This window comes from Hemibagrus wyckioides, linkage group LG20 (assembly GCF_019097595.1).
Source record: "Hemibagrus wyckioides isolate EC202008001 linkage group LG20, SWU_Hwy_1.0, whole genome shotgun sequence".
Classification (NCBI taxonomy): domain Eukaryota; kingdom Metazoa; phylum Chordata; class Actinopteri; order Siluriformes; family Bagridae; genus Hemibagrus; species Hemibagrus wyckioides.
This window is the reverse complement of record NC_080729.1, coordinates 1,815,772-1,830,390: the sequence shown is the minus strand read 5'-3', so window position 1 is coordinate 1,830,390 and position 14,619 is coordinate 1,815,772. Positions and strand designations below refer to the sequence as shown.

General features: G+C 39.2%; 1 protein-coding gene across 3 annotated transcripts in view; it reads left to right on the top strand.

Moving 5' to 3' along the window:
- cdh12a (cadherin 12, type 2a (N-cadherin 2)) overlaps positions 1-14,619 on the top strand; it is a 61,888-nt gene that overhangs the window by 15,943 nt on the left and 31,326 nt on the right. For 2 of the 3 annotated variants that reach the window (XM_058372743.1, XM_058372742.1), the window contains 4 exons: positions 1,533-1,904; positions 8,980-9,274; positions 13,016-13,135; positions 13,626-13,793. In XM_058372743.1, the coding sequence (XP_058228726.1) occupies positions 1,686-1,904; positions 8,980-9,274; positions 13,016-13,135; positions 13,626-13,793 (802 nt within the window). In that variant the 5' untranslated portion in view covers positions 1,533-1,685. The remainder of the gene's footprint in view (positions 1-1,532; positions 1,905-8,979; positions 9,275-13,015; positions 13,136-13,625; positions 13,794-14,619) is intronic. The other variant, XM_058372744.1, reaches the window with a different exon arrangement.

Genomic DNA, 14,619 nt, shown 5'->3' with positions numbered 1-14,619 from the left:
GTGTAACTAGCGAAATTCAAACTGTACGATACATCGGAAATAATCGGAAAAAGGTATGAATAGTTTGCGAATGGAATTCTTACCTCTGATTGGACGAGACATCTGATTAAAGGATGTAAGGACTTCATACACACACCAATCCACTTTCTACTGCTACAGCCTGCTGGACTTCCTGTATATCCTGAGTGACAGATGTCTCGTCCAATCAGAGTTTCCATTCACAAACTTTACCTAGCTTTCCTGCTTTGTCTGAATTGTCCTTGTGTTTTTGGATTGGTTATTTTGTTTTGCATTTCTCGACAACAGTAGATTATATTCCTACAACAGAACGTTTCATTCCTTGTTAGACTCCTCCCATCAATTTTAAATATATCAGTCTTTTTATTTTTTAATTCGTTCATGTAATGCATCCAGCATACAATTCCCACCAAACGAGTTGTTTCTATAGAAACGTCAGGATATGAATCAGAATGTAGGATCAGACAGCGCCGTGTATAACGGGATGTAAGCCGGCTCTCCTGGGACGTTCCGGCGTGCCTGTGGACGCTCGACGCCAGCTCCGTGTCTGCTTCAGAACTGTCATCACTTGCTATTTGAGGCTGTCTTGCGATTAGCAAACACATTTTTTTCCTCCAAGGCATCTAGCACATTAGATTTGCCTTGAAGTCTTCTCACACCTTTAACTCACTCTTAAAGGAACGGAAGAAATTGCTAAAAACGCACCTGTCATTTGTTAGCTGATTAGTATTGTTAAGTGACATATTTTCTACTGTTTTTAGCTGCATTAGCATTTTTGATTGACGTTTTCGTTCACGGGTCTTTTTTGTCTCTACAAGGTGGATAATTACGGAGAAAGTTCACAGAGATCAGAGTCGACCTGCACTGGATTTTTAGATTTTAAATTTGAACTTTACCCCAATATACCTTCAGGCGGTACACCAACTTGGTCCAGAGGTTCTCTCCTCCTACCACATTATGCAGTTGTGGACTGTGTGGTCTTCTATTTTTTGACCCTGAACCTCACTGCTAGTTTTTTTTCCCCAGTCCTCGTGATATCCATCTGCATAATCAGTCCATAAGCGCCCTGGATCTTGAAGCAGGCTCATTTTAGAGACTAATGCATTCCAAACAACCAATATATTACAATGCTAACATACTCTTGGAGTCCTGCCAAAAAGCTTACAGCGCTAAGGTCGCTAAATTTGTGCCTATTTTTACATTTCTCAAGCCTCCCAATAGCTACATTCAGGACCGCTAATTATCCTCAAGTTTACTCCAATTCCTGTTGCGCCGTGATCCATAAAAAAAAAAAAATCCTTCTTCTAAGGATATTACATCATATCCGAGAAGCTAAAAAGATACGCTTTACTGCCCGAGAGACAAAACCAGAATAAAACATTACAGACAAGACATGCAATTCTTTTCTCCTCTATACATATGGATGATCCAAACAACCCTATAGATCATCCTGGACGTGTTTAGAAATTTGGAACAGGAATGTTCTGATCCATGTAATCTCCTCTTTCCTACAGGTGGAACACTGGAAAATTTCAAGCAGCCCTGAATGTTCATCAATGTCATCCAGGCACTGCGACGTATTTTACCCCGGATCCGGCGTTCATCTTCGTCCGGCTCGCAGAGTCACTTAGTATTCCAAGCTGAAGGTCCAGAAAGAAACGTTTCCAATGCTCACGGGGAACTGTGTGCTGCTGTTCCTCTGGTGTCTCCTGGACAAGAGCTTCGTCTCTCCAATGCACAGGTGGGGAAAGGAGCACCACGGGGGTCCGAGGGAACACAGGAGGCCTGGCATGGCGGGGCTTCAAAGAGTCAAACGAGGATGGGTGTGGAACCAGTTCTTTGTGCTGGAGGAATACATGGGGTCTGAACCGCAGTATGTTGGAAAGGTAAAGATCATATCATATGGAAAATCCATTTGATTTATTTAAATTACTGTGGAACTGTTCCGAAGCGTTTAGGCAACGACGTTAACATAGGTGTACTATGTGTCTGGCAAGATGTTGGGAAAACAGGAACGGTGTGGACGTGTTGACATGGACTTCCTGTAAATCATTTTTTAGACATGCCCCCAACATCCCTTTAATCCATTTTAGTTTGTTTATTCACAGTGTAGACAAATTATTACTATTAACAAAAAAAATTAATTCCAATCTTCCAATTGAGAAACATTGCTAATAAATCAATACAAACATTTTTACCAGTGAAACAGATGAATTAGTAGCTATTCAAGTAGCTAATTCTTGTGCAGATAATCATGCTAACTAGCTACAGTAACATTTATGTTTATGGAATTAGGCAGACACCCTTATCCAGAGAAACTTACATTTTTTATCTTATTATTTATGCAATTGAGGGTTAAGGGGCTTGCTTAGGGGCCCAGAAGAAGCAGCTTGGTGGACCTGGGACTCAAACTCACAACCTTCTAATAAGTAATTCAACACCTTAACCACTAAGCTAGCACATCCTCACAGCCACTCACTACAGGATAGTGATGACAATCACTGCTATTTTCTTCTAAGCATGATTTATGTCCTCAGAATACTCCACCCTCTGTTTTTGTAATTCCGTGTGTTTTTTGTTCATTTAGATGGCACAATAACTCAGAGCCATCGTTGGTAAATCGGCTCAGCCATTTCTTTCTGAGTTCTGCATAATCCTGGATCCTTCATCGCTTCATAAGTATGCATCACTTCACCCCTGATGAAACCTAAAGCTCTGATCCACCTGAGATGTTTGCTTTTCCTTTCGTTTGGGCTTTTTTTTAACCTTACTGCTTCAGTTTCCTCAAAATAACACCAATAAGAGTCGATCTGTAAATATTAGCTTGTTGACTCGTGTAAAAACCGTCTGAATGCTGATGTGTTTCCACGGCTCTTAAAAATGACCAGTCTGTGAATGAGGGTGAAAATGCAAAGGCCCAAAAGAGACTTTATGGGATTGTGTTTGGTGATTGCTTACTGATTTATGTTGACCGCAGTGGTCTAATCGTCCATGAGGGATATGCTATTATCCGTTGCTTATGGCAGGCTAACCTGGCGGTATAACTTGTAGCCGTCGAGAGCATTGATTGTGCATTCAGCACGAAGGCATTGGGTTAAAGGGATTTTATATTCTCTCAGATGTTCTAAATTGAATATCAAGGCTCGGTCGTCGAGAAAGCCGTACCTTAAGCTTAAATGGGATCAGGGTTAAATTGAACCATCACGTTAGGTCTAGTGGAGTCGTGTCGGGGCGGACGAGGGATTGCTGCTCGGTTGTGTTCGGGTTATCGAGTCCTCCTTCACGTACAGAGAAGAAGTCACGGCCCTCAAAAGCTGATCAATTTAACCCACAGAAAGCTGGCGGCAAAACAACATTAAGCTTCACTTGATAGGCTTAAATAAGCTTCATCCTTCTCTGCTTGGTTAAAAGGGAATCGGATGGAATGTTCCAGAGTGTGAAGGAGGCAGTCAGCGCTCCTGGATTTGTTTTATAACATGGCTGAAGATCAAAGATCAGAAAGTTGGATGAGGCAATGACTTTGAGGTGTGAAGGAAAACTTTCCACGCTTTCTCTAATAATTAAGGTGAACTTCTTCACACCACGGAATGAGGGCACAAAGAGTTCGGAGTTGTTTCCTTTGATAAAGTTGCATATAGTTTTGCGTATACAGTCGCTGCGGGAAAACCGTGAAGTATTTTAACTGTCAAATCTCACTGAATAAACACAAATCAGGAGGCCAGGACAGTAAACTGGGTGTGGTGATGTCAAGCACCACATAGCTGTAACTAGAGCATGATTCCACTAATCACCTGAAACACAACCTGGTTGACATTAGAACGGTTTTTATTAGTTACTTAGTTGAATTCTTGGAAGCTGGACGACGTTTTAAGGATCAGGAAGTTTTTGGAAACTCTGACTAACCTGAGCAAAATAAAACCCAGAGCAAAGCCACCATAGGCAGTGGCTTGTTGGGGTTCAAGCCCCAGCACTGCCAAGCTGCCACTGTTGGGCCCTTGAGCAAGGCCTTTAACCCTCACTCATCCAGGGGTGCTGCATCATACCTGAACCTGCCCCTCCAACTTCATCAGATGGGAAACACGAAGAAAGGAATTCCACTGTGCTGTAATGTATGTGTGGCAATAATAAAGGCTTCTTCTTCTTCTTCATATATCTCTCTGAGGACACACACCACTTGGTTAAAGATCTCAAGAGTTAATAAAGACAAAGTTTTCGCAGATGCAGTGTGTTACCTGTGTGAAACCTGTGCATAATAATCACAATCTGTACAACATACACACCTGAGAGTTTTTGTTACGAGTTTATTGTAAAGAAAGTTTTGTTTGGATTTGAGTCGAAAGGTGGATCGTGGATGATGTCCGTTCCACCGAGAAGGCCTGACACTAACCAATTATTGTTGCTATGAGACGGTGTTTCTGATTGGCTCTGGTGCTTATGTGGGGAATGGCAGCAGTCTGTGTGACCATATTTCTATAACCGTATGCACTACTATGCTATTTATAATGCACTTTACTTATTTATGCCTCACCAAAACATTCCACACCACATTAGATTTTTAAAGTCTTCTCTATGTATAATTTAGGAGCGACTTTATACTCAACTGCCGCAAACGGCTGCCACTAAAAACGTGAGCAGAACTGGTCATGGCCTCGGTGTATTGGTTTATTTGTATCAGTACGTTCATTTCATTTGAAATACATGCTTTCAATTTGGACTCGTATCTAGAGACTGTGTTCTCCAGATTCTGAAGAATATTATTTGGCTAAATAATTAATAAAAGCTTGATTTTTTAATCTCCTTACTGCAGTCTGTGATGCTGCTTTCCTTGCAGGTTTCCCAACTTGACCGTGTCTTCCTGTGTTTTTGTAGCTTTCTGCTCCAAAACCCACGCTGAATCATTTAGCAAACACGTTTCCGCAGAGCTCGAAGTTTCCGAGAGCACAAAGTATGTTGATATCTCAAATGGCTTTAAAGTTATTAAAGTGTCAAGAGCTCATGTTACTCCTTAAAGGTTAAGACACCGATCCGCAAGTAAATCCCACTGATGCACTGTGTGTAATTTATACATGAACACACCGAGGTGACATTTTACAGATCTTTCAACTCCAGTTCTTCTTATTTGAATGGAACATTTTCAGCAATCAGACCCTAAGAAGAAACAGAGTCGAGGGAACGAGGGAAGCAGCTGTGAAATATGAAACGTGATCAAAGGTGGCACCTCGCTGTAATCCATTTTCAGCAATCTGAGCAGTTTACACAACTTGATAAGAGAATGGGATGAGGAATGAGGTAAAAAAAACTGTAAGACAATCAGAAGAAATTTAAATTGGTCTTTTTACAGAAATTCAGCTGGCGGATAACAGAGAGAAACCGTGAGAATACCATGCTGAAATGACATTTGTGATCACTTTCAGAGTTTATTGATATTCTCTTTAGAAGTTAATCGCTAATATTCAACGCCGGTGAGTCAAAATCTGGACTCTGAAGGAGCTGATTGATTTTCTATATCGGCGGCTCTGACAGTAGTGCAGCTGCACATCGCGGGTTTATATCACCTCGCTCGTTTTACTGTCGTTTCCATAGTTAAAGCATATTTATGGGGATTTATGGGGATTTGTGCTCCGTGTAAACACTTTTAAAAACAGGTGTAATTGTTGATATGATGAAGTTTTCTGTAAGCCGAGGTCATATGAATGGAAGGAGTCTCCAGTGGCAGAGATAAAGCTGTAACCTTTAGGTTTTGCATAAACAAGTCTAGTTACAATGAAGATAAAAAAATATGACGTGTCCTTCTTTAGTACAAAGGAACCTCAGCATATGAATGCCTTCCCTTTGCAAACAGCCATACAGTTTGCATACGCTTCGGACTGTTCATATTGGTCATATTTTTGGGAGGCTGGAACGGATTATCTGCATTTACGTTATCTCTTATGGGAAAATTCATTTGGCAATACAGATTTTCGCCTTAAGAACTCGCCTCTTGTTCCAGTGTATGTTTTAAAAAATTGCTGCAGTATAAGAGAAAAACTGCCATTACAGGAAAATTAATCTGTAACTCCATCACACGTTCATGTTGTTGATTTTCTCCCAACCGCATGACCCACAGAGTCTTATTCCTTACATATGACTTCATAATCAGTGGCCTGACATGTCGGTATCAGTTCATTTGCTCTGATCATGTGGAACGACTAGCAGAAAAGCTTTGTAGAATTTGCCCCAGATTGCACAGAGAAAAACTTTCAGACTTGTACTTTTGGAGTGCCGAGTGCTTTAAGAGCCTGATTATATTGCACAGCATGTGCAATTAAATAATCGGTAAATTTACCCCACGCTGAGAGTCAGAGGAAGAGTGGCAGTGGTGCAGACTCTGTGATTAAGGTTCTATAATAGTGACTGGAAGGATGTGAGTTCAAATCACAGGACTGCCAGAAAAGTATAATGTATAATTGCACGCTGTAAATGCAAATGTATGAGCTTATTATGGCTTAGCAGTCTGTTGGTGGTGGTGGTGGGGGTCTGTTGAGTATAGTGTGGTAAGAGACCTCAATTACATCTTTATTCCACAGCGCTTTGAAATTCTGGGTTCTGATTGATAAGAAGGTAATGATACATTTTCCTAGAGCAGCAGCTACAAATGACTCTGAAATTAAGGTGTTCATTCGAATAGTTTCTATAGTAACAGCTCACTCACGGGGATTTGTACAGCTTCAGGTATAAAAGAACATTGATATGGTGACATCTTCTGTAAGGAGATGTTTATGGAAGGACATTTACGGAAAGAGACTCCAGTGTCAGAGCTTCGTTACTGTCAGAGGTAAAGCTTTATAATTTACTGTTACATGGTAACATGACAAAGTTTGACTTAGTAGAGAATAAAAAGAGAAGATGATGAGAGAACATGGTGAGGAGAACATGCTGATAAGGACATGGTCAGGAGAACATAATGAGACAAACATGGTCAGGAGAACATGGTCAGGAAAACATGGTCCTGTTCCTCTGAGAACAGGAGCTAGCTTGTTTGAAGGACGTTCCACAACATTCTCATCAGTTCAAATCCCCAAGACATTTTAAAAAAAAAGGTTAATACCCTGTCCACCATTTTATTTTATACATACGTTATGTTTTTTCTGGATTTAATTTTCAACCTCTTTTTATTGTCTCTTGACGAGATTCATTCACATTTGAGTCTTTGCCCAAATCCACACTCCTACATTCACAGTAAACACGACGCTTCTGTGAGATAATTAAAAGTTCTTCGCTACTCCTTCTACATGAAAGCGTTCTGCTAGGAGAACTTTGTCCTAGATTTAACCTTTTCCCTGAGGGACGACCGCATCCGCAGTCAAATATTCAATACACTTCAACTTGCACTGATTGAGATGCGAGAAATTAGAAGTGTCGATTCTAATTGCCCTAAAAATCCATAAACTCGGGTCGACGAGGACAGACTCGGCTGAATCAGGCTACGAGGTGATCGGCTAACTCTCTCCCTCTCTCTCTCTCTGTGCGCTAGCTGAATCAGGATCACCCTCGGCACGACTTAAACAGGTTGATCCTCGATTATGGAATATAAATGAAAAAGTGTGAGTAATTGCTTTCATATGAGGAGCAATCAGCCTTTTACACTAAGGATAGATTATCTCAGCAGGACAATTTGTTCTCTCAGCGTGACCTTTAAAATGAAAATTAATCATACTAGCATCATTAAGAGACTAAAGCCGGTGTACCCTAAGAACATCTCACAAGAACACGCCGGCAGTTGACATCCTCGGCAGCGTGAATGGAGATTGAATGAGGTCTGTGCTCGATTCGTAACCCAAACCGTAATGATGTCCTTTATAAAAGATTAACCGTATAAATAAAGTGGAACACCGAGCCTGTTTTATCCCCCTGTTAGGACTTGAGGATTATCTTGTACCATAAAGCCAGCTCAGAGGGCTGAGTAATTAATTCTTTATTCAGCAGCCCTTTATGCTTTAGTGAATGGGATATATTTATTAATTTGAGGTGGAACTGTAAGGGGACTGGAGATGGATCTTTTGGGCTTTGTTCCTAGGAGAAATATGACCATGTTACAGAGATAGCAAGGTGCATTTTCATCACTGTGAAAGAGATCAGAGTATTGCCTATGCTCAATTGCCCCAGGTGTGAATGAGGGTGTGTTTAATGGACTGGTATCCCATCTAGAATATATTCATACCCAGAGATCCCAGGAAAGGCTCAGGATCTATCTGACCAGCTATCAGTGTAGATTAATTTTCCATGAATGGACTTTGTATTATCTAGAGAAATGTCCTCCTCATTGGTTGGACGTTGTCGGTCCATATTGTATGTGGTCAGTTCTCCGGTTCTGGTTTCTCATGTTCTCCTCTGGTTTCTTAAGGTTTCTCGATTCTTCCCAATTCTATAAAGCATTCCAGTGGGTGGACTGGTGGACTCATATCTGGGTTGTCCCTAGGTGTGAATGTGTGTGTTTTATGTCTTGTTTCTGTTTCACACCCAGTGATTCCAGGATAGGTTGTGGATCCTCCATGACTCTGACCACTATAAAGCTGTTACTGGAGACGTGTGAATGTTTAGCTCTGTGTTGCATCAATATTCCATACGACGCAGTGATGCTGAACTTTCTAAACTGAAAGGCTTACATGACTAACATGTCAGTAGCAGGTGTGTGATTTTTTTTCTCCTACACTTTCAACGATTTTATTATCAGAGTTTTACCAAATATTACAAAGAGTGTCCTGATCAAAGAGGCACCGAGTTCCTCATCTCAACTTAACATCGTCTCAGCTGTTTAAATGATGGTCGAGGACAGAATCCGGTGATGATCCTTGTGCTCGATGAGCCTCGTCCAGCTCATGAATCTGCTGACTCTTAGCTCTGAGCACTTTTTGTCCTACTTCTCCCCCATCGGCATAATGTGATTTCCGCTGAATTGTCTCATTATGATGAACCTTGCAGCTACACAGTGACCTGGATCGAGGAGAGAACTTGGTGAAGTACACGCTGTCTGGAGAAGGAGTTGGTTCCATTTTCACCATCGAGCCCACCACCGGAGACATCCATGCCTTGAGGAGCCTGGACCGCGAGGAGAAGCCATACTACACGTTGAGGGCGCAGGCTGTGGACGTCTTCACCGGGAAAGCTCTCGAACCCGAGTCCACATTTATCATCAAGGTCCAGGACATCAACGACAACGAGCCAAAGTTCCTGGAGGGTCCGTACGTTGCTAGCGTCCCTGAGATGTCACCTGTAGGTAAGCTGAGCTTCTTTACATCACTGTTAATCAATATTTTGTCGCGGAATCCATTCTTAGAACATTTCATCTTGGTTCTAATTAAATTCCACATCTTATCCCAGTGAAAAATGGCTAAACATACTGAGAGAATTGCTTTTCAGCAATAAAGATAAACAACAATAACCAGCTTCACATCCTGACTGGCGAATCTGTGATCTTTTAAAGAGGTCGTGTTTCAGTTTGTGTTTTATTTGTTCACAAAAGTCTTTATGTGTGTATTTTTTAAACCTGACACCGTGACCTCATATCTGGAGGACAGTAAGGACTTGGTTAGCAGTGTGTAAAGAAGGAAAGAGTAAGTAAGAAAGGGAAGAATGGAGAAAAAAGGAGATGAAGTATTTCCATGCCTTGCCCTGGAGTCAAAATCAGAAGAATAAGAGTCATAGTTTGGAAATTGCTCTCCGTCCTGCTCCTCCTACACATAAGCAATGTCAGAGAATCTCTAATAAAAAAATACTTTCCTGAGTTATTTCTTTGGGCTGCCATCAACCGTACTACACTTTTGACAAATCCCTGCTGCAGCGTGGCTTTTTTACATATTAATTTTCAAGGCCAAGGTCACGGTCTTCTTCTTTTCCAATTATTTGCAAAGTATTCTTTCATATTTTTTTCTTTTTTCAAATGCCATTTATTCCAATCTCCTTGCTTCAGCATGGCATATTGGTACAAAAAAAGACGTATTATTACAGAATTTCTGACTGTAAAGTGATCGGACACTTGGCCGCTACATTCTCTCATTACAAAGCGATTTAATTCATGAGAAAGCTCTCAGGTCTGATCCTTCAGGCTTTAATCTTAAAAGCAGACTCTGTCCACGGAACCCTCAATATTTTTCCAATAACTTTCCATTTTCTGTTTCTATTACGTTGTATATCTTTTGCATAGTACAGAAAAATTAAAAACAGAAGAAAAATTTAGCATTTTAGTCTTAGCGATCACTGTTAGCTAGTTTGCTCCTGGCTAATCGTACTGATTTATGCAATAGTTAGACAGATATTAGACAGATATCAAACAAAATAAACATATATTTGCTAAAAAAAAATAGCAATAAACTCTATCATTCCCATCACTGTAAATCACAGTGCGATCGTTATTTTTTTTAAACATTAATGAGCGGACCGATTCTTAAAGACGTCCTCTCATTGACCGCTCTGCAGCAGCTCCTTCTGTCACTCTCGTTTGCAGAGAATTGACCCGGAGCTTCGTTATTGACCCACTTCCTCATTTCCCTAGTGAGCAGTCCTCTGGCAAGCGAGCTCCGTGTCGTATCGGCCGTACGCTCACTTAAAAGTATTTTTGGCAACAATTTCCTGTTATAAGGCTCTGTCAGGGTGAAGAGATGTTTTGAGATGGGGAACGTCACGATTTTGAAGTTCCAGCTAGCAAAAACCTGAACGTACAAAAATCTATGTAGTTTTATGGCCTACTTTAAATTCAGACGATCGGCATTTTGAGACTGTGAGAAAGGTTTATTTAAAACTTTATTTAAATTTCTAAATTTTTTTTATATCTGAAATACCGTTTAGCTGTATAATGCTCTATATGTCTGTTTCTTGAGTGTAATTAATAAATGATGTAAACTTTACGTGTTTTTTTAACCATCAAAGATCAAACTTGGGTCATCGAGTCTTATTTCTAGCTGAAAGAATTCCGTAAGATTCCTTAAACTTCATGAAATTTCACTTCTGACGTTATTCCAAAGCAAGAAATTCTACCATCAATCTTTATTTATTTTAAACAGTTAATAATACAGTCATATCAAAATATCATAGAAAAAAAGTAACGCAGGTTTATGTAAATGATACAGAAATACAGAACACACAAATCCTTTTCCAATTTCCTTTTCGCTCTGAAATATGGTTCCATTATTGTTCAACAAAAAAACTAATAAAGCGTAAACGAAACGAGCCGAAAATTTCTGTAAACTGAATATTGCAATAAAATCTTCCAAGCTCAGCAATTTTTCATTTGTTATTAACCACAATTTCTCGGAACATGTCAGCAGAATTCCCAACTGGCTAAACAATCTGCTGAAATGTTGCTAAATAAATATTAAACACGGAAGTTGCTGAGGTTGGAGTCACACGATTAACGGATCTGAGGATTTTCGTGTTGATTCGGATGAGATAAAGATTCTCTGTAGAATAAAAATCACGAATGCGCCTGTAGTGTTTGTGTCTTACGTATCAACACATACTGTATAAATAAAATCGGACTGTTTTGGAGATTATTACTGAGCACTTAGGGGGCGTGGCTGATCATTAGTAGGTCATGTGACTATAACTTTAATTTTTTTTTTTGCATTTTTGCATTTTCTGGTTCTTTATACTGAAGAAAAAAGATCAGGAGCACAAAATCTAATGGACTACAAATGTCGATTCACACAAGATTTATATTTATATAAAACCTGGAGCTCATTTTATTTACACTGCTCATTTTCTAGAAGGTAAAATCCAGAGTAATCTTTCCAGATGTTGTAAAGTCCAGAGGAGGATTTGCATTAAAATCTCCTCTAAATTACGATTTATTTACATAAACCCTCACCATATGGAAAATTATTCAAGTTTTATTCCATTTATTTTATTAAATGTCTCCTGACCTGACAAACAAATTTTCTGCACGGTTAAAAACAATCATTGAAGAAGCTGATAAAAATACTTGACTTTAGATTTTATATATCTAAAGATTGCATTGTTTTTAATAATTAATTTAATATATAAAACTTTAAGTGTATAAGTTTAAGCTGGAGCTGTTTATAATTCAGGAAAAATTAATGAAATATTGAATAATTGATAGCCTCCATCACTGCCTGGGACAGAATCTGCAGTTTAATTTAAGATTTGGTCAATAAATGGTTAATAATGAATGCACAATTTGCTGAAGGTGTTTAATTTAATATCCATCTAATTTATTGATTGTTAAATAAGGTTTAAAATTTTATGTAATGTATTTATATTTAAATTTCAGGGTAAAAACACTAAATTTACATACATTTAAAAGTGTATGTAATTTATTAATTTTAATTACCTTTTAGAATAAAGTTGTACTTAATAAACTAATAAATTAATTATTAAATAATGTTTAAAATTGTATGTAATTTAATTATATTTAAATGTCAATAAAGACTTTTATAATACATTTCTACTTAATTAATAATAGATGATAAAAATTAAAAAATTCTGCAAATCATTTCTTATATATTGACATTTTTATTGATTTTTAATTGGTTAATTAATTTATTTTGAAAAGATTCTCATTGAATATTATATAATACAAATGAAATTAGAAAAAGAATTACCAAACAAATATATTTCAAAGCTATTTTTATTATTAATGTATATAAAGTTATAAATATATTTTATTAATAAAGATATTTAAAAATATCAATCAATATAAATATCTCTAAATAATAAATATTTTTATTATTAAGGTATATAAAGTATTTCCAGAACTTAGTATATCCAGTGCCACTATTTTAGGTATAAAGTTCGGGAGATAAAACGTGAACAAAAACACATACGATGCGGACACTTTTCTTTTCTTGAAAATCAGTTTGCGAGTCATCTGGAGATGATTTCTCACCACATGCTTAGTTGTGAATTGCTCGTCAGTGCTGATTACACAGATGTTACAGAAATACACAACATGTTCTCTTTGGTAAACGATCCCTAACGAGCGTCAGCATGTGTGTTTGTACAGGCACGTATGTGACACGCGTCACAGCCACTGACGCCGACGACCCCACGTACGGAAACAGCGCCCAGATCGTCTACAGCGTCCTCCACGGCCAGCCGTACTTCTCCGTAGAACCCAAAACCGGTGTGTTCCGTACATCTGCCTGGTTACATGATGAAAACAAGGCTGGATCTGTAGCTGACTGTAATTAGCAAACGTAATTATAGTGTTTGGCTGCTTGATGTTAATAAGTCTGGATGTGAGATCAAAAGCCTGCATGAGGTTTCTGATAATTTTCCAACCTCCAAATCGAGAAGTAAACATTTCTCTCTCTCTTTCTTTTTTTTCTCTATGGCTCGCTTTGGCATTTTGTCGAGCTGCATTTTTCTGATCAAAAGGTGCACCCTGTCAGAGAAAAACTATTACAGTAGATTAGCCTTTAGCGGAATGTCAACCGCTCACCTTTTACGTGACTACTCTTAGGGACATTGATTAATGAAGAGCTATTAAATCCTCTATCTCTCCATCTCTGTTCAGACATCAAAGGAAAATTGGATTTGAGTAAACTGTTGCCTGGCTAAGCGACTCTACCTGCTTTCTTTCATCCCCTCTGCATCCTTCCTCCTGTGCTCAGGTGTGATAAGGATTGCATTACCCAACATGGACCGGGAGATTAAGGAGTCATACCAGGTCATGATCCAGGCCAAAGATATGGGAGGACAGCTGGGGGGTCTGGCTGGGACCACTACCGTCAACATCACGCTCACTGATGTCAACGATAATCCACCAAGGTTTGCTAAAAGTACGTCACCACGTAGGTCTGACATACTACAGGATACTAACTTAATACATACTTCCTACACTTAATATTTACTTATTTCAGTATGTAATGTTTATTTCACTTGTTTTACATGAAATACACTGAAATTCTGAAGGTTTAGCTCTGCCCACTTTAACAACTTGTTATATCATATGTCCTTAAATACACTGTATTGCCAAAAGTTTTGGGACACCCCTCCAAATTATTGAATTCAGGTGTTGTCTTTCAGGGGTTGGGCTCTGCCCCTTAGTTCAAGTGAAAGGAACTTTTAATACGTCAGCTTTATACCATGACTGCACATCAGTGACCAAAGCAATCTCCATAAAGACATGGATGAGTGAGTTTGGTGTGGAGGAACTTGACTGACCTGCACAGAGTCCTGACCTCAACCCCATAGAACACCTTTGGGATGAATTAGAGCGGAGACTGTGAGCCAGACCTTCTCATCCAACATCAGTGCCTGACCTCACAAATGCGCTTCTAGAGGAACGGTCAAAAATTCCCATAAACACACTCCTAAACCTTGTGGAAAGCCTTCCCAGAAGTGTTGAAGCTGTTATAGCTGTAAAGGGCGGGACAACTCCATATTACATTCATGTGCACATAAAGGCTGATGTCCCAGTTTTGGCCTGGCTCACAGTCTCCACTCTAATTCATCCCAAAGGTGTTCTATCAACAGGAAGGGAACAGGAAGGGGTCATTCCCAAACTGTTCCCACAAAGTTGGGAGCATGAAATTGTCCAAAATGTCTTGGTATGAAGCTGAAGCATTAACACTCTCACTGGAACTAAGGGGTCGAGCCCAACCC